Source organism: Trachypithecus francoisi, unplaced genomic scaffold (assembly GCF_009764315.1).
Source record: "Trachypithecus francoisi isolate TF-2019V2 unplaced genomic scaffold, Tfra_2.0 Lachesis_group10, whole genome shotgun sequence".
Lineage (NCBI taxonomy): Eukaryota > Metazoa > Chordata > Mammalia > Primates > Cercopithecidae > Trachypithecus > Trachypithecus francoisi.
The window spans coordinates 57,113,542-57,133,272 of record NW_022681455.1 but is presented as its reverse complement, the minus strand read 5'-3'; the positions used below and the strand labels follow the sequence as shown (position 1 = coordinate 57,133,272).

The 19,731-nt window shown below is 39.0% G+C and overlaps 2 protein-coding genes across 2 annotated transcripts; one reads left to right on the top strand and one right to left on the bottom strand.

The window, feature by feature from the left end:
• Positions 1–5,489: 5,489 nt before the first annotated feature.
• Positions 5,490–14,064, bottom strand: KIAA1586 (KIAA1586 ortholog). The gene is made up of 4 exons (XM_033217523.1): positions 13,851–14,064; positions 13,206–13,289; positions 9,866–9,946; positions 5,490–8,023 (listed from the first exon to the last, which is right to left on the bottom strand). The coding sequence occupies exons 1-4, from the start codon at positions 13,869–13,871 to the stop codon at positions 5,846–5,848; spliced, it is 2,364 nt and encodes a 787-aa protein (XP_033073414.1). The 5' UTR covers positions 13,872–14,064; the 3' UTR covers positions 5,490–5,845.
• Positions 13,306–15,304, top strand: LOC117087398 (TOX high mobility group box family member 2-like). Its single transcript, XM_033217527.1, has 3 exons — positions 13,306–14,215; positions 14,266–14,300; positions 14,544–15,304. The coding sequence occupies exons 1-2, from the start codon at positions 13,870–13,872 to the stop codon at positions 14,268–14,270; spliced, it is 351 nt and encodes a 116-aa protein (XP_033073418.1). The 5' UTR covers positions 13,306–13,869; the 3' UTR covers positions 14,271–14,300; positions 14,544–15,304.
• Positions 15,305–19,731: the final 4,427 nt, after the last annotated feature.

Here is a 19,731-nt window from a genome sequence, read left to right as displayed (position 1 = left end):
AACAAACTGTGACCCTAGCAATTGACTAAACCTCTTGAAATGTCAGTTTTATTACCTACAAAACAAAGAGACCCAATTAGATAATCTTTAAATTGCCCTTTCATAACCAGGCCAGTGAGTGTTACCTTGAGCTCAGTACCAGACGGAGGGCATAGACTCATTATAACCTTAAACTATCCTGAACAAAGTGGGGAGCCAGTAAAACCTTTTCAATAGAGAAATATGTTAGACTTCATAGACCAGCTAACCAACCACCCATTCCCAATTCTTTCTCCGTTGTCTACTTCTAATACAGACGCTATGGAAGGTAAAAGCTCACATTCCAACATTCCCTTGCAGTGAGTATGGCCATGCTGACACAGTTCTAGCCAGTGAAATGCAAGTCTGTTTGGAAAAGCTTCTGGCAAAGCTTTTGACTTCCTGATGAATACGCAGGGCTTGATCCAGGCCTTGCCATGTTGTCTTAAATCGAGCATCCCTAAAACTGTGCCAGGCATCCTGCAATTATGAGGGAAAGACCAAAATCACCCCAGATAACACAACAATGACACTATTGAGCTACTCAAGCAAAGACTGTAGCCATCTCTAGATCTAGTTGTCTGAATGTCTTCCTAATAAAAGTTATGTAAAAATAAATGTAAACTTTTGAATAGTCAATCCTTAGTATGAAGGATATGTTAGTATTAACAAGGGGCAAGAATGAAGGCAGACAGACTTGTTAGAAAGTTATTACATTACTCTAAGCAAGAAAAATAACGACTTGAACCAAGAACCAAGATAACTACAGTAGGAGAGGTGGAAGAGACAGGGCAAGGTGGATGAAGAAAAGGTTTCAAATATCTTCTACATTTCTAGTTTGAGCATCAAGGGAAATGGTTGGGCCATTTTTCAAAACAGATATGATGAGGGATGAATAAATTCAGCTTTGGACCTATTCACTTTAAGATGCCTATGGAACAACAATGTGAAACTGATGAAAAGACAGTTGACTATGGATCCTGAAGTCAACAGTAAGGTCTAGATTGGTGAAACTTGGTTTTGAGAATAACTATCATATAGGGTAGTGCTGTCTAATACAACTATACTGCAAGCCACATATGTAATTCAATTTTTTTTTTTTTTTTGAGACGGAGTCTTGCTCTGTCGCCCAGGCTGGAGTGCAGTGGGGTGATCTTGGCTCACTGCAAGCTCCACCTCCTGGGTACATGCCATTCTCCCGCCTCAGCCTCCTGAGTAGCTGGGACTGCAGACGCCCACCACCACGCCCGGCTAATTTTTTATATTTTTAGTAGAGATGGGATTTCACCATGTTAGCCAGAATGGTCTTGATCCCCTGACCTCATGATCCGCTCACCTCTGCCTCGCAAAGTGCTGAGATTACAGGTGTGAGCCACCGTGCCTGGCTCACATATATAATTCTAAAATACAGTGATTATTTTATTTAACCAAATATATCCAAAATATTATTTCAACATATTATCAACACAGTTATTAAATGTGATAATTTGCACGTTAAGTCTTTAAAATCTAATGTGTATTTCACACCTAAGGCACATCTCAATTCCTGTTTTCATCATACTTGATGTGTATATACATTTCATAAAATTCACAGATGACAAAGTAGACTCACAAACCCAAATTGTTCCAAACATAGTTATCATTTTCTTTTATTTTTCATATCCACACTAAAAAAAATCCCATTCATCTTTTTCAAAATAATTGATTTGACTTCGGACCAAAGGCATATCAGTTTGAAAACATTTGCCTAAGTTAGGTAAATTCAATAAATCTTATGTAAGCTCAGTACTGTTAACACTGACTTTGGAGTTACTGAGTATACTGAAAAGCAACCCTAAATTTAATCAATAATGCATTTTAAAATTTTTTCTTAGTTTTTACAGTAAATTTACATGACATTATCAAATACAATGAAAACTTCAAGCATACTGACTCATGTTAGAAAAATGAGTAAAATTAATCTTACTGATTTTTATTTTTAGAAGTTTTGATTTCAATATAAACTCTAGTACTTGTCTAGGACAGGCACACGTAAGCTTTTTCCTATCCTTGGAGCTTCAAATTTAGATCATTCATATGCCATAGGATATTGGGTAGAAAAATTAAACTGCCATTTTTGGTCTTTGATTATTAAATATCTGGCTAGCATTCCTGTTATTGGAAGAAAATCTTGGAGTTAACAGTACAGTAAGTTTTGTAGAGCTCTTCCACAATATGACCAACTGACAGGGTATGTAAGATCACTAAATTAACCTCTTAATTCTTTCCACAATCCTATAAGCTGGTGTTGATTTGTACCATGTGCACTTATACAATGAGCACTTAATTGTACCCAACCAGTGACAATTTGTTGTAGAGACTATTTAAAAAAAACTGAGCATAAATATTGTCAAACCATATCATTTAGTGGAATGAAGAAATAACAGAAACATCAAGTTTGTTTTAAAATTCTAATGGAATCTGATTTTTTTTTTTAACCTAACTTATCTGGAGTGCCATTTATTGTGACAGAAAGTAGTTTTTTTCTCATTTAGCTGAAACTGTTTTAACATGCGTAGACATTTTAAAACAGTTGCATGAGATGGGCGCAGTGGCTCACGCCTGTACTATCGGCATTTTGGGAGGCCAAGGCGGGTGGATCACTTGAACCAGGGAGTTTGAGGCTAGCCTGGGCGACATGGGGAAACCCTGTCTCTACCAAAAATACAAAAACTAGCCGATGGTGGTGGCATGTGCCTGTAATCCCTACTACTTGGGAAGCTGAGGTGGGAGGATCACTTGAGCCTAGAAGCAGAGGTTGCAGTGAGCCAAGATCGTGCCACTGCCTGGGCGACAAAGCAAGACCCTGTCTCAAAATAATAATAATGATAATAATAATTAAAAGTTAATTATTTTTAAAAAGCTGCATAAATGTGCCTTTTTTTTTTTTTTTTGAGATGGAGTCTTGCTCCATCGCTCAGGCTGGAGCGCAGTGGCGCGATTTTGACTCACTGCAACCTCCGCCTCCTGGGTTCAAGCAATTCTCCTGTCTCAGCCTCCCGAGTAGCTGGGACTACAGGCACCTGCCTCCATGCCTGGCTAATTTTTGTATTTTTAGTAGAGGTGGGGTTTCACTTTGTTGGTGAGGCTAGTCTCAAACTCCTGACCTCAGGTGATCCACCTGCCTTAGCCTCCCAAAGTGCTGGGATTACAGGTGTGAGCCACTGCACCGGGCCATAAACTTGACTTCTGAAGCCATCAATTGAAATAATTTCTTCATAATTTTTAAGTCCTATGAGACACAACATAGTGTGTTAGTTGGGTAGTTTCTCAAATTATGAAACTGTTCTAAAACTACAGAAATGTACTTATGATTTTTCAGATTTAGAATCAATTAATCTTTAATATTGCTAGGTCCTATATTCTAAAAGCAATTGTTTGGTGGCTTAACAAAAAGCCTTTTTTTTTTTTTTGAGACAAAGTCTCACTCTGTCACACAGGCTGGAGTGCAGTGGTGTGATCTCGACTCACTGCAACCTCTGCCTCCTGGAGTCAAGCGATTCTCCTACCCCAGTCTCCCAAGTAGCTGGGACTATAGGCGCGTGCCACCACGCCTGGCTAATTTTTTCTATTTTTAGTAGAGATGGGGTTTCACCATGTTAGCTAGGATGGTCTCGATTTCCTGACCTTGTGATCCACCTGCCTCGGCCTGCCAAAGCGCTGGGATTATAGGCATGAGCCACCACGCCCGGCAAGGCCTTGTACTTTTTAATGACACATCTTATTTAGGCTTTTACTCATAATTTTCTAACAATTTCGTCAACTGAAATAATTTCACATTTATCCATTTAAAACTAGTTCTTGGCCAGGCATGGTGGTTCATGCCTATAATCCCAGCACTTTGGGAGGCCAAGGCAGGAAGGCTGCTTGAGCCCAGGAGTTCAATACCAACCTGGGCAACATGGCAAAACCCCATTTCTACAGAAAGATATAAAAATTAGCTGGGTGTGGTGGCATGTACCTGTATTCCTAGCTACTCAGGGGTGAGGTGGGAGGACTGCTTGAGCCCAGGAGGAACAGGCTGCAGTGAGCCATTGCAGTCCAGCCTGGGTGACAGAGCAAGACCTTCCCCTCTCCCATCCAAAAAAAAAAAACCCCTAATTCTTTCACGTAAGAATCTCAGCTATTTTGCTGGGCATGGTGGCTCACTCTTGTAATCCCAGCACTTTGGGAGGCCAAGGTGGGCGGATGACCTTAAGTCGGGACTTTGAGACCAGCCTGGCCAACAAGGCAGAACCCCATCTTTACTAAAAATACAAAAAGTTAGCCAGGCATGGTGGCGGGCACCTGTAATCCCAGCTACTTGGGAGGCTGAGGCAGGAGAATTGCTTGAACCCGGGAGGTGGAAGTTGCAGTGAGCCAAGACTGCACCACTGCACTCCAGCCTGAGTGACAGAGCGAGACTCTGTCTCAACAACAACAACAACAAAATTAGCCAGGTGTGGTGCCACCACACCTGTAATCCTAGCTACTTGGGAGGCTGAGGGAGGAGAATCGCTTGAACCCGGGGGGTAGAGGTTGCAGTGAGCCAAGACTGCGCCATTGCACTCCAGCCTGGGGAACAAGAACGAAACTCCTTGAAAAAAATAACAACAAAAAAAGAATCTCAGCTATTTTACATCTGGCCAAACTTACAACTTTAGTTCCTTCTAAAATTGTTTTTAAAAACTCTTGTTAATTCTGATTTCAGGTGACTTAATTTCATTGATTCTTTTTGGCATATGAAATATAATTTACCCAATTCATTCTGCATGTGCTGAAGTCTCAATCTTCCTACTTCATCTTTGTTTCTTAAACAGCAGCTTGTTTTGCTCTGCCACAGCAAACTGCAATTGCCATTCATTGTCAAATCTGCAACATACCTTCAAGTCTCTTTACTGTTCCAGTTGTACTAGGTTCTGCATCTCCACTTGATTCTTTTTCAGTATGCCTTCATTTTAAATTTAAAAATTTGCTCATATTCATGTGTAAACTAGAAAAATAATTTAATCATGATTAAAATAAGTATTTCAATTACCAGTTACAATTTACACAGGAATCACTGTAATTCCTGTTGTTTGCATAAAATATTCTGATACACATGATGTTACATCAATTCATAGAAAAAATAACTTGCATTGAATCCATCTGCTGACAGCAGTATCCTATCTATGAGCAATATGTTTATATTCAATACTGGAAATGACACACAAATTTGACAGGCACACTACAACAACCATATCTTATGCAAGGTAACAGAGTAAAATGTCTACTTGAAAAACAGTAAAACTAAGCAGAAAAATATTTTACATCGTTTCAGTTTTCTTAGGTAAAATTAAATAAATTAAAATTTTACTTTTAGTCCTTAAGCTGATCAGCCACATGTAGCTAGTGGCTACCACACTAGATAGCACAGATATGGAAATGAGAAAGACAAGAGCCAAAAGGCTTATAGTTTTTATTCCATTTCTCTTTTATTTGATATAACCTCCAGGGCTTAGAACTTATCTGAGTCCTGTTATTTTTTGCATCCTTACTTAAAGTAAAACAGTACAAAATTATAAATGGTGTTTGTTCTGTACAGAACTTCATGGAATATGTATTATGACCCATTCTGGGAAACATGGGCCAATCTCTAAAAACCTATAGCTCCTAAAACCAATCTTCAAGATTATCTTCTTAGAGAACGCCTTTTAAACAGCAACATGCTGACAAAAGTTTAACTGGCTTTCCAAAAAAAAAAACAAAAACCTTTATGTATATAAAGGATGTGCAGTACATAATTTACAGATGATAAAAAACATATACGCTATTGTAAGTTCCATATAGCCAATTGATTCTCATGGAAGACTTTTGTTGACTTTTGCCGAACTCTTGTATCTGTAGCCAACCTGTGGTTGCAATTTGACCAGGATTTTACAAATGGTGTTGCATCCCAATCTGCTAGTTCTTTCCCCAATAAATTTATTGTCATTAAATCTGACACATGATCTATTGTCAAACTATTTCTCACCCTTGTACAAATTATGTTCATTAAATGGAAACCCCTTTCAGCTTCAGCACTATTGATTGCAATGGTGCTAACTATCTTTTTAGCTTTTTGTATAGTTGTAGGAATTGAAACATTGCTTGATTTTATATTATTATTTACAAATTCCCGAAAATCATTCAAATCAACTTCGCATTTTAAAATTTCACACAAATGAAATAATTTTTTTTCACCAGCTATCCATGGTGAAGTTATTTCTTCATAAGGCCATGTAGAAGGTTCTAGCAAATCGAAGTAATTAAAAATACTTTCATGGTTTCCGTCAGATAAAAGGCGTAGGTTCATGTGCTGAATTATATTGTCTAGTAATATATTCCTAGGAAGAGCATTAAATTTATTGTTTCTATTAAATGGAATATCTTTAAACTTATCTGACTTGATCAAATCTTCAATTTGAGATTCATACTTTCCAGTACCAATTTTTAAATTTTCCAAAGCTCTTATGGTACATTTGATCAATTTTTGTGCTTTCTGAATATTAGTTGATCTTGACTGTAATGCAGTTGAAAGTACTGAAAATTCTTCAAGAATATCAATCATTAAAGCAAGGTCTTGTAAGAAATTAATGTTAGCTAATCTCTTTGCCAAACCAGAGAAAGAATGAGAAAAATGCATATATAATATAGGATATGCATGCCATACAGCAGTAGCAGCTTGTAAACTACATGCTGCCCATCTTGGTCCCATTACCCGACCAATTTTAATAATTTCAGTTTCAAGTTCTTTAGCTACAGTTCCTAGAGGCTTGGTTTGATTTTTATTAGGTTGATGATAAATAGAATAAATTTTATCAAGAAATATTTTAAAATGATTAATTTGTTTTATTTCAGATATAGAATCATCAAGTGACAATTGTAATCGATGATTTAAACAGTTCCAAATGATGATTTCAGGAAAATTTTCTAACAATTTTGTAGCTACTCCAGACTTTCTTCCCAGGATTGTATTAGCACCATCAGAACAAAATGCAATTAAATTTGCTTTCAAATATTCATTTGTAAAACCACAATCATTTAAAGTAGTCAATAATGTATTGAAAATATACTCTGCTGTAGTTGACACCAATTCTTTTAAAGCCACAAATAACATAACAGGTGCAGGAGCTGACTGAATTGTGCACTGGAGATAAATCACTAGGGTGCTTTTCTTTGAAACTGTAGATGCCTCATCAACTATGATACAGATTTTGGCATTCTCTTCTATAATATTCTTAAATATCTTCATCTTCATTTCTTTTGCAATATGTTCTGCTATTCTTGTTGCACTGTAACGTGTATTCAAACAATTTACCTCTCCATTTTTTTCCTGTAATTCTATTGCCCCCTCAATATCAGATAAAGGTCTATTATGTTTTACTAAACTGTAGACAGTATTGAAAACTTTTACAGTAGCATCAATATTTTTATTATTTTGTTTATGCACTAAATTAGAAATTGAATCATTCGTTGATTCCTTTAACAAATCCTGAATTTTACCATGGGCTTTAGAAACATCATGTTCCCTAATTTTTTTTCGTAGAGAAGCTTGTCTAGTAGTTTTATTACTGCCATTAGGGGTTACTAAATATGCAATCCATTCCTTGGACACATGGACATGCTTTTCTGCTTTCGATCCCAAATGCCGAACTGTTGAACAATCCTTACAGCCTAATTTACCTTCTTTTATTTCAAGCCATTTGTATTGCTCTGTAAACATAAATGCTTGTTTTTCATTCCAACAATCTGGAAGCACAAGGTTATCTATTTCTTCCTCTGATGAACGTGATGGCTTTTCTTCAATGATTGGTTGTTCAATATACTCGAAATGTGGTTCCTTTGCCTTAGACAATCCACAATGATTTTTGCTCACTTCATTATTTTCTGTGTCTGTTTTCACCTTCTTCATATTTAAAAAATGCAAAAAATCACCCTGTCGTTTTGGCATTTTAGGAAACAGAATCTGAAAAATAATTTTACATATGTAAGTAAAATTCATTAACGCTTTAAGGGTCAATGTAAAAAGTTCTCTTAGTGATTCTTTATCTAATTTTGGAAATAAATTTTAAACTTAAACATTTAACCTGATTTTCAGTTTATATCTGTAACATCAATATAACTTGCTACTTCTTGAAAAAACCACTATTAGTTTTTAAAATTCTACAACCAACAACAGTTTCACAAAATCTGACTATGAATTATTATCATCCAATTAGCAAAAAGGTTGGTCATATGATTTGCAAATGAGTATGCTATTTGCACCTCCCCATAGCAACATCCTCCCATGCTCAAGTCCCTCGTATAAAATGAAGTATTTGCACTCAACCTTTGCATATCCTCCTGTATACTTTAAGTCATTTCTAGATTATTTTTAATACCTAATATAATATGCCACAAAAGTTTTTATAATATATTACTTTTTAATGTGTTTTTTATTATTGTATTTTTATTTATTATTTTAAAAAATATTTTCCATCTACAGTTGGCTGAATCCATGGATGTGGAACTCACAGTATATGAAGGGCTGACTGTAGTAGCAACATGAAGGGTGGATAATATTTTCAATTACATTAATGAATAAGATGAAAGTGAAACAATAAATACATATATTAGAGTTTTACTCATTCATCAATGACATCGACATCTTTCTGAACCAATGAAGACTTTAAAATATATATTTTTTTTTTTTTGAGACGGAGTCTTGCTTTGTCACCCAAGCTGGAGTGCAGTGGTGCGATCTCAGCTCACTGTAACCTCCACCTCCCAGGTTCAAGCAATTCTCATGTCTCCACCTCCTGAGTAGCTAAAATTATAGGCACAAGCCACCACACCAGCTGATTAGTTGCTACTATAGGCATGCACCACCATGCCTGGCTAATTTTTGTATCTTTGGTAGAAATGAGGTTTCACTATATGGGGCAGGCTGGTCTTGAACTCCTGACCTCAAGTGATCTGCCAGCCTTGGCCTCCCAAAGTGCTGGGATTACAGGTGTGAGCCACCATGCCTGGTTGAGTTTTGGAATACTGCAAAGCAACTTCCTAAATTTTTTGTATCGCATTTAGTCTAGCAGAGACACATCACACTTTAAAATTTAATCTGCATTAACATTCTATCCTTCACTTTCTTAAGTTTAATCAGCAAATAATAACTCAAACTCTAGTTTGTATTTGACTGATTACAATGGGGTAATGTTCTACCAATACCACAGCAGGACACTATTATGTATTAATAGTTTTTCCACCAATAGATGCAAAAAACCTCAAGTGCACAGATAGCAGGAAATGATGTATTAAGTATTACCTTAAATATAATGATCATTTATGTACTTGTACATTTATATACTTTAATTTGTAATAACTGCTCTGTTTACAATCAGCTCACAAAATTTCTCAAAGTTTAACAACTAGATTTTTTTTTTTTTTTTTTTTTGAGACAGTCTTGCTCTGTTGCCCGGGGTGGAGCGCAATAGCACAATCTCGGTTCACTGCAACCTTCACCTCCCAGGTTCAAGCTATTCTCCTGCCTCGGCCTCCCAAGTAGCAGGGATTACAGGCACGTGCCACCATGCCTGGCTAATTTTTTGTATTTTTAGTAGAGATAGCGGTTTCACCTTGTTGGCCAGGCTGGTCTCGAACTCCTGGCCTCGAGTGGTCCAACCGCCTCAGCCTCCCAAAGTGCTGGGATTACAGACAAGAGCCACCATGCCTGGCCAACGATTAGTTCTTATGATCCAGTTCAAGCCACCTCCAACACACTACTGCACTTAATAAGAAAACTGAACAAACACAAATATAATGTACTTACATCACGGTAATAGGTGCTAGGATTTTCATTATCACCACAGACCAGATGGATGTATTCAAGAACAGGTCTCGATGGTCCTTCCTAAAAAGGAAGTGGGCAATTTTACAAGTCATGAACAATCATTCAAATTAAACTTAAATATAACAATTAGTGGGAGATTTTTTTAGTTGGAATCGGCAAAGATTCTCAAGAAAATCTTGCAAGTGGCACAGACTAATTAGAAACAAAAGGGGCAAAGGGGCTGGGAGCAGTGGCTCATACTTGTAATCCTAGCACACTGGGAGGCCAAGGCAGGAGGATCACTTGAGCCCAGAAGTTCAAGACCGGCCTGGGCAACATAGTGAGACCCCAACTCTACAAAAATAAAAAATCGGATGGGTGTGGTGGCTCACACCTGTAATCCCAGTTACTTGGGAGGCTGAGGTGAGAGGATCACTGGAGCCCAGGAAGTTGGGGCTACAGTGAGCTATAATTATGCCATCACATTCCAGCCTAGATAAAATTTAGAGCAAGACACTGTCTCAAAAAAAAAAAAAAAAGGCACGGGAAAAGAGTCAGAGTACATTAACATGTAATAACGTTCCTGCATGTAGATTCCTTTCAAAATGGGAAATAACACAGACATTTATTTAAAAAGATACAGATTTCAGCTAGGCACAGTGCCAGTCTCAGCTGCTCAGGAGGCTGAGGCAGGAATATCCCTTGAGCCCAGGAGTTCAACTCCAGCCTGGGCAACACAGTGAAAAACCCACCCCTGGCACTACCTCATTAAAAAAAAAAAGATATAGATTTCATAGTACAATTTCTTTTTAACTGAAATGATTATCAGTAATCTCTTAGATAGCTAAGTTCAAAATAACGAAGTTCTTTGATAACCCTGCTTTATCCTCCACATCACTATACAGCCAAACATCAAACTCTGAATCTTCTTGATCCTTTCTTTACATATACACTACCCTCATCATAGACCAGGCCATAAATGCCCTAGTCAAAAGTCTAGATTTTATTCTACAGGCAAAGGAATCAATAAATAACATCAAGATGGGAACATTATTAGAGCTGTTTCAAGAAGGTTAACCACATAAGAGAGTATGTGGGAAGAATACCAACAAGATAATCAATCTAGACAAATGGCAATGTGGTACAAAAATAGCGATGCATGCAAGGAGGAAGTAAACTTCCCTGTATATGTACTATATTTCAATAAAATTTACATCAAGATAAGGGCTCTTTTTATATCCCCAAATCTTTCATCATCCCTTTCTTTCAGCATATTGTTTATTTTGGAGGCTAGGTACACGACAGAACACAAAGAGGATTCGGTGCCACAATGCAGAATGAAGCCTGGATAATCAACATTTATATGAAAAGACTAAAGAATCCAAAGCAGAATATAGCAAGAAGTAACAAACTTTTTTTTCTTTTAATCTGAAGAACCTACAAGTGGAGAACTATACCCAGCAGCATTGCATCTTTACTGGATGGTACTATAAAAAACACAGAGAAATAAGCATATCCTGGTAGAGCCTAGTATAGGATGGGGTTACAAAGGAAAGTTGTCTCTGAGTGCATTTTAAAGTAGAATTAAGTTTTTGTCTTTTACGTGGCACCACTGAAATGCAACAGGGATGTTTTACTGTGTTCTTTCTGGTACTGCAATTACACTGACAGCATGTAACTCACTTCTCCATATAAGAGCTGTCAAACCTTTGATCCTCTGTTTTGAACAGGGTTAAATATAAAGGGTTCTATCATGCTGGATACACAAAATATTTTATGAAAAGATGTAGAAGAATATTTATATTTAAAATAAAATTTAAAGTAATTTAAACCCCAGCTAAACACATCCTATATATTAACTCAGAATTTAAAATATAGTGATTTATTCCTCAGGATATTACACAAATCTATACCTATTTACTTTTCCAAACTTAATTTTGTACAGCCCATCTGTGTTTCTCAACGATACATGGATCATGAATCAGACGTGTGTCACTTCTACATACAGATGCACAAAAACTCATCAAGATCATCTGACCCAGTTATTCCTGTTTTTATACCAGTTAAGAAGAACCAAAATTATTTTTCCTAAAGACCCATGAAATCCTCTTCCCAAATGTTTCTCATTACAAAAACAGAAACCACTGCTCTTCGATTTCCAGTTACGTTGCTTACTCCATAACCGTGAAGGCAGAGTAGGTATATAATCCCCCTTGGTACTAGCAATATTTAGAAAGGTTCCCAAATGTCAGGAACAAAATATACACACAATATTAATTGGGAAAAATGTCCAGAAAGTGACAGTGTAAAGAACTTCTACACAAAACATGAAAAACAACGATGTTAACAAAACAATGTTTACGGAGGAAATTTTAATTTAAAAAACAAGTGACTTACAAAGTCACCCTAAACCTACAAAAACTAAAAAACACAGAAACATTAGACACTCCATTAAAGAAAACTTCTACAGCTTGAATATCAAACTGCAACTAACTACAGCATTCCGAAAGAGGAGTTTGGGACACAACTATTTTCTGCCTAGCTAGCTGAGATACTTTAAGCAAAGCCTTTCTAAAACTCCAATAACTATGGATGAAAATCACCCCAAAATACATCATAAAACACTCCCTTCTGCTTTGGAAACCAATGCTGTACAAAGTGTGCTCAGAAATCCACATGTCCCTGCACTTGTCTGAAAATGAGAATTCCTAGGCCCCGCCTTGAAATTCTGATTCGGTAGGTCTGCAGTGGGGCCCAGGAATTTGCCTGTCTATACTTACTAAGGCTTGAAAACTACTGTCTCAAAGGGAAGAAACTCAGAAAAATAGAGTATGTTCCCAATGATGCAGGATTCTTCATTATGAGCATCAACTGTACTATGCTGTAACATGATGATCTCAGAGGTTAGCGAAATCTTCAAGCTATTTGCCTTCATGTTAGAAGCACCATAACGCTAAGATTCTGGGCTCTCGCAACCCTTCCTGTTTTCTACCACCTTGCTCATCATTAGCAGCTCCTTCCTCCGTGTCGCCTTTAGAAGTCACTCTTGCTCCATTTCAAAACAGCGTCTTAGAGACCAGCGTTTTATCTTAAGTCTAAATGAAAGGCAGGGGGTGAGATTAAGTGTACAGCACGTTCTTTAGGCCATGCTCTTTGTGATGGCTACGGGGGTGGCTCAGACAGCTCTTTTGGTAAAGTTCCCAATCCTGTGCCATGCTCCACAGTGTCTAGTATGTATCAGACACTCATAAACATTAAATGACCAGGTGAGGTAAAATTACATAAGGGCCCACCATAGTCTTTTACTCTGGGAAAAACCCAATCATCAGTTGCTACTTACACTGACAAACTGAATGTCGTCTTCATTTTCATCCGTTGTTGACTCAGATGCCTCAGGGCCAGCTGGAGGGACAGATTCTATTATCTATAAAAACAAGCCAAAACATGCTTATCTGTTCAGCCGCATTCTTGTAGGAAGAGAGCGTTTCCGAAAAGAACAATTAAAAACAAAGAGCTCTTGAGGAAAACGAACTGAGCACGATTTCGCGCAAACCCGACCAGGAACAGAACTCGAGCAGTCGGCTCTTGCCACAGCATGTGCGGAGCTGCAGGGACCCAACGCTGAAAACGCAGTACCAGCCTCTCAGAATCCCCCTTATCTACTGCAGAAGGAGGACTCTCGGAATTCCCCTTATCTACTCCAGAAGAAGCAATGCAAGCTCAACACCGAAGGGCAATCCTGCCTTAAAACGTCGCTCCCACTGGCCCAGCCGGGACCCGTGCGGGGCGGGGGGTGGCGAGCGGCCATTGTTGCTGCGGGTTCCTCGCTCAGACACGCACCAGGCCCCAGAGCTGGGCTCGGCCCAAGACCCTGAAGAGGTATCGCCCAGAGGCTGCGATGGAGAACCAGGCCTCAGACCGCAGAAAACATAAACCCTTCGCGGTTCGCCTCTGAGAACGCCAGGGCCCTCACTCGACTACTCACCTCCGACCCCGGGTCTCCCATGTCTCCGACGGCCGTGCTGACAGCACCACTGCTCCTGCTGTCGCTGCCGCCGCCGTCGCTGCTGTCCCCGCCGCCGCAGCCGCCACGACTCCCCTTCCCGCCCTGCACCGCCTCGCGCTACCGGACCCGCCCCAGCGTGAGCTCCGAGGCCACCAGCGGAAAGAGACGAAAACCGCCTCAAAAGACGGGCGGCCCTCACTGGCCCGCTATCCCCCAGGAGCCGCTTTCTCTCATTCCCGGGCTTCCTTCCCCGCGCCGCGTAGGATGCTGGGATGGTAGTTCCTACCCGCCTGGCGACTGCGGCTCGCGACTCCCCCGCGCGTGGGTGAAGAATGGAAAAGGAGTGTGAACTACACCTTCGCTGTTGCTCTACTAAAATAGAATGGAAAAGGACTCTGAACTCCAGCGAAGGTGCGTTCTTTCGCTGTTGCTCTACTAAAATAAAATAGCCGAGTTCTTTCTCTCACTTTTTTCGCAACCAAATATTGGTCTATGTAATAGATCAGTGGGGATAAAAAAAAATTGTGCATAATTTGCTCAGAAATTGCCTTACCAAAATCGCGGCTTACCTTTTTCTTTTAATATTTATTCACAAATGATTTTAAACATGAAATTTATGAAAGCAAATTTTAACAGAGAACATTCTTTTAAAACTTTTTTTTTTTTTACCTCTATCAGCATAGGACCACCTGTTATTGACAAGTATGTAGTCCCAGAAAATCACCTTTATCATTTTGACCCTGACCTACAATGCACAAAGTCATGCAACAGAGGAGCTAGGAAGTATCTGATTAACCAACTGATCTTCAGCAAAGCAAACAAAAACATAAAGTGGGGAAAGGACACCCTTTTCCACAAATGGTGCTGGGATAATTGGTGACCTACGTGTAGAAGAATTAAACTGGATCCTCATCTCTCACCTTATACAAAAATCAACTCAAGATGCATCAAAAACTTAAATCTAAGGGCTGAAGTCATAAAAATTGTTCAAGATAACACCGAAAAAAACCTTCTAGATATTGGCTTAGGCAAAGACTTCGTGACCAAGAACCGAAAAGCAAATGTAACAGAAATAAAGATAAATAGACTGAACTGAATTAAACTAAAAAGCTTCTGCACAGCAAAAGAAATAATCAGCAGAGTAAACAGACATCCCATAAAGTGGGAGAAAAGGAAAACATAGGAACAAAGGAAAACATAGACTTACTAGGATTTTAAGGAGTTGGTGAAATTTAAGTGAAGCAGTGTTTTGATAGGTTCAAAACCGTCTAGTGCTGTGTGTAAAGGGTTCAACATCACATATGGACTGCATGGTGAGCCCAGGGTCTTGTTAACTTCAAAACTAAAAAGTTAACACATACAGAGTGTTGTCCTCAGAAACCCCTTCCTATGTGTAGCCATGCCCTAAGTGTGTGGATTTATTTCTGGGTACTGTATTCTGTTCCATTGGTCTATGTGTCTGTTTTTGTACCAGTACCATGCTGTTTTGGTTACTATAGCTCTGTAGTAGAATTTGAAGTCAGGTAATGTGATTCCTCCAGTTTTGTTCTTTTTGCTCAGGTTAGCTTTTGCTATTATTCTCAGTTTTGTGTGGTTCCACATAAATTTTAGAATTGTTTATTCTATTTCTGTGAAGAATGTCATTGGTATTTTGATGGGGATTGGATTCAATCTGTAGATTGTTTTGGGTAGTATGGGTAGTATGGACATTCTTTTCTTTTTTATACAAATTTGTTTTTTATTTCAATAGGTTTTTAGGAAGCAGGTGATGTTTGGTTACATGCATAAGTTCTTTAGTGGTGGTTTCTGAGATTTTGGTGCACATTCTGTTAACATTTTAACAGAATGTTCTCTGTTAAAATTTGCTTTCATAAATTTCATGTTTAAAATTATTTGTGAACAAGCAGTGTACCCTGTACCCAATGTCTTTAATCCCTCACCCCCTCCTACCCTTTCCCCTGAATCCCCAAAGTCCTGTGTATCGTTCTTATGCCTTTGTGTCCTCATAGCTTAGCTTCCACTTGTGAGTGAGAACGTACAACGTTTGGTTTTCCATTCCTGAGTTACATTACTTAGAATAGTAGTCTCCAGTTCCATCCAGGTTGCTGTGAATACCATTATTTGCTCCTTTTTATGGCTGAGTACTCTTCCGTGGTGTGTGTGTGTGTGTGTGTGTGTGTGTGTGTATACATACACCATTTTCTTTATTCTCTTGTTAATTGATGGGTATTTAGGCTGGTTCTATATTTATGCAATTACAAATTATGCTGCTATAAATATGCATGTGCAAGAATCTTTTTTGTATAATGACTTATTTTTCTGTGGGTATTGCTTTTCCTAGTAGTAAGCTTGCTGGATCAAATGGTAGATCTACTTTTAGTTCTTTAAAGAATCTCCACACTGTTTTCCATAATGGTTGTACTAGTTTACATTTCTACTAACAGTGTGAAAGTGTTCCCTTTTCACTACATCCATGGCAACATCTGTTATTTTTTGGTTTCTTGATTATGGCCATTCTTGCAGGACTAAGGTGGAATCGCATTGTAGTTTTGATTTACATTTTCCTGAAAATTAGCCATGTTGAGCGTTTTTTCCATATGTTTGTTGGCCATTTGCATATATTCTTTTTTTTTTTTTTTTGAGACGGAGTCTCGCTCTGTCACCCAAGCTGGAGTGCAGTGGCCGGATCTCAGCTCACTGCATGCTCCGCCTCCCGGGTTCACGCCATTCTCCTGCCTCAGCCTCCCGAGTAGCTGGGACTACAGGCGCCCGCCACCTCGCCCGGCTAGTTTTTTTGTATTTTTTAGTAGAGACGGGGTTTCACAGTGTTAGCCAGGATGGTCTCGATCTCCTGACCTCGTGATCCGCCCGTCTCGGCCTCCCAAAGTGCTGGGATTACAGGCTTGAGCCACCGCGCCCGGCCAGCATATATTCTTTTGAGAGTTGTCTATTCATGTCCAAAGCCCACTTTTTAATAGGTTATTTTTTTTCCTTGCTGATTTGTTTGAGTTCTTTGTAGATTCTGGATATTCGTCCTTTGTCAGATGTATAGATTGTGAAGATTTTCTCCCACTCAGTGGGTTGTCTGTTAACTCTGCTGATTATTTCTTTTGCTGTGCAGAAACTTTTTAGTTTAATTAAGTCCCGTCTATTTATCTTTGTTTCTGTTACATTTGCTTTTGGGTTCTTGGTCACGAAGTCTTTGCCTAAGCCAATGTCTAGGTTTTTTCCGGTGTTATCTTGTACAATTTTTATGGTTTCAGGTCTTAGATTTAAGTCTTCGATTCATCTTGAGTTGATTTTTGTATAAGGTGAGAGATGAGGATCCAGTTTAATTCTTCTGCATGTGGGTCACCAATTATCCCAGCATCATTTGTGGAAAAGGGTGTCCTTTCCCCACTTTATGTTTTTGTTTGCTTTGCTGAAGATCAGTTGGCTACAAGTATTTGGCTTTATTTCTGGGTTTCTATTCTGTTCTCTTGGTCTATGTGCCTGTTTTTATACCAGCACTATGCTGTTTTGGTGACTATGGCTTTGTATATAGTTTGAAGTTGGGTAATGTGATGCCTCTAGATTTCTTGTTTTTGCTTAGTCTTGCTTTGGCCATGTGGGCTCTTTTTTGGTTCCATATGAATTTTAGAATTGTTTTTCCTAGTTCTGTGAAAAATGATGGTAGTATTTTGATGGGAATTGCACTGAGTTTGTAGATTGCTTTTGGCAGTATGATCATTTTCACAATATTGATTCTGTCCATCCATGAGCATGGGATGTGTTTCCATTTGTTTTTGTCACCTATGATTTCTTTCAGCAGTGTTTTGTAGTTTTCCTTGTAGAGGTCTTTCACCTCTTTGGTTAGGTATATTCTTAAGTACCTTATTGTATTTATGTATTTAATTTTTATAGCTATTGTAAAAGGGGTTGAGTTCTTGATTTGATTCTCAGCTTGGTCGCTATTGGTGTATAGCAGAGCTATTGATTTGTGGACATTAATTTTATATCTTGAAACTTTACCAGTTCTAGGAGCTTTTTGGATGGGTCTTTAGGGTTTTCTAGGTATATGATCATATCATCAGCAAACAGCAACAGTTTGACTTCGTCTTTACCAGTTTGGATGCCTTTATTTCTTTCTCTTGTCTGATTGCTCTGACTGGGACTTCCAGTACTATGTTGAACAGAAGTGGTGAAAGTGGGCATCCTTGTTTTATTCCAGTTCTCAGGGGGAATGCTTTCAACTTTTCCCTGTTCAGTATAATGTTGGCTATGAGCTTGTCATAGAAGGCTTTTATTACTTTAAGTTATGTCTCTTAAATATAGAGTTTGATTTTAAGTGCCTTGAGGTAATCTTCTTTGGGTTACATCTGCTTGATGTTCTATAATCTTCTTGTACTTGGATAATAGTATGCTTCCCTAGTTTTGGAAAATTCTCTGTTATTATCCCTTTGGATAAGCTTTCTCTCTCTCTCTCTCCCTTTTTTTTTTTTTTGTTTTTTGTTTTTTGTTTTTTGAGATGAAGTCTCGCTCTGTCGCCCAGGCTGGAGTGCAGTGGCGCAATCTCGGCTCACTGCAACCTCCATCTGCCAGGTTCAAGTGATTCTCCTGCCTCAGCCTCCTGAGTAGCTGGGATTACAGGCAGCCGCCACCATGCCTGGCTAATTTTTGTAGTTTTAGTTGAGACAGGGTTTTGCCATGTTTGCCACGCTGGTCTTGAACTCTTGACCTGATCCACCTGCCTCAGCCTCCCAAAGTGCTGGGATCACAGGCGTGAACCACTGTGCCCAGCCCCTTTGGATAAACTTTCTACCCCTGTCTCTCTCTCTCTCTAGCTTTTCTTTAAGGCCAATACCTCTTAGATGTGCACTTTTGAGGCTATTTTCTAGGTCTTGTAGGTGTGCTTCATTCTTTTTTGTTCTTCTTTCTTTTGTCCTCTCTGACTGTATATTTTCATGTAACCTGTCTTCAAGTTCACTTATTCTTTCTTCTGTTTGATCAACTCTACTACTAAGAGACTCTTCGGTATGTCATTTGCATTTTTCAACTCCTGAATTTCTGCTGGATTCTACTTAATTATTTCAATTTCTTTGTTAAATTTACCTGATAGGATTCTGAATCCCTTTTCTGTGTTAGCTTGAATTTCTTTGAGTTTTCTCAAAACAGCTATTTTGAATTCTCTGTCTGAAAGGTCACATATCTCTGTCTCTCTGGGATTGGCACCTGCTACGTTATTTAGTTTATTTGGTGAGGTCGTGTTTTCCAAAGTGATCTTGATGCTTGTGTATGTTCCTCGCTGTCTTGGCACCAAAGAGTTGGGTATTTATTGTTGTCTTCACAGTTTGGGCTAGTTTGTACACCTCCACCTTGAAAAGGCTTTCCAGGTATTTGAAGGGACTTGGGTGTTGTAATCTAAGTTTTTGGTCACTGCAACCATATCTACATTAAGGGCACCCCAAGCCCAGTAACACTGTAGTTCTTGCAGACTCATAGAGGTACCACCTTGGTGGTCTTGAATAAGATCCAGAAAAATTATCTGGATTACCAAACAAAGACTCTTGCTCTCTTCCCTTACTTTCTCCCAGAGTCTCTCCCTCTGTGCTGAGCTTCCCAAAGCTAGATGAGGGGTGACATAAGCACCGCTGTGGCCACCACTACTGGAACTGGGCTGGGTCAAACCTGAAGCAAGCATAGTACTGAGTCTTACCTACGGCCTGCTGTAACCACTACCTGGCTGCCTCTTATATTTGCTGAAGTCTCCAGGGCTCTATAATCAACAAGTAGTGAAGCCAGCCCGTCTTGTGTCCCTCCCTTCAGGGTGGCAAGTTCCCCTGAGCCCCAGGTGGGTCCAGAGATGATGTCCAGGACCCAG

Bases quoted from the DNA above. Each gene is read 5' to 3' on its own strand.
- LOC117087398 (XM_033217527.1), top strand. From the start codon at position 13,870: ATGTCTCCGACGGCCGTGCTGACAGCACCACTGCTCCTGCTGTCGCTG.
- KIAA1586 (XM_033217523.1), bottom strand. From the start codon at position 13,871: ATGGGAGACCCGGGGTCGGAG. The intron at 9,947-13,205 runs GTAAGTAGCAAC...CTTCCTTTTTAG, and splicing joins ACGACATTCAGTTTGTCAGT to GAAGGACCATCGAGACCTGT. The intron at 8,024-9,865 runs GTAAGTACATTA...ATTATTTTTCAG, and splicing joins CTAGCACCTATTACCGTGAT to ATTCTGTTTCCTAAAATGCC.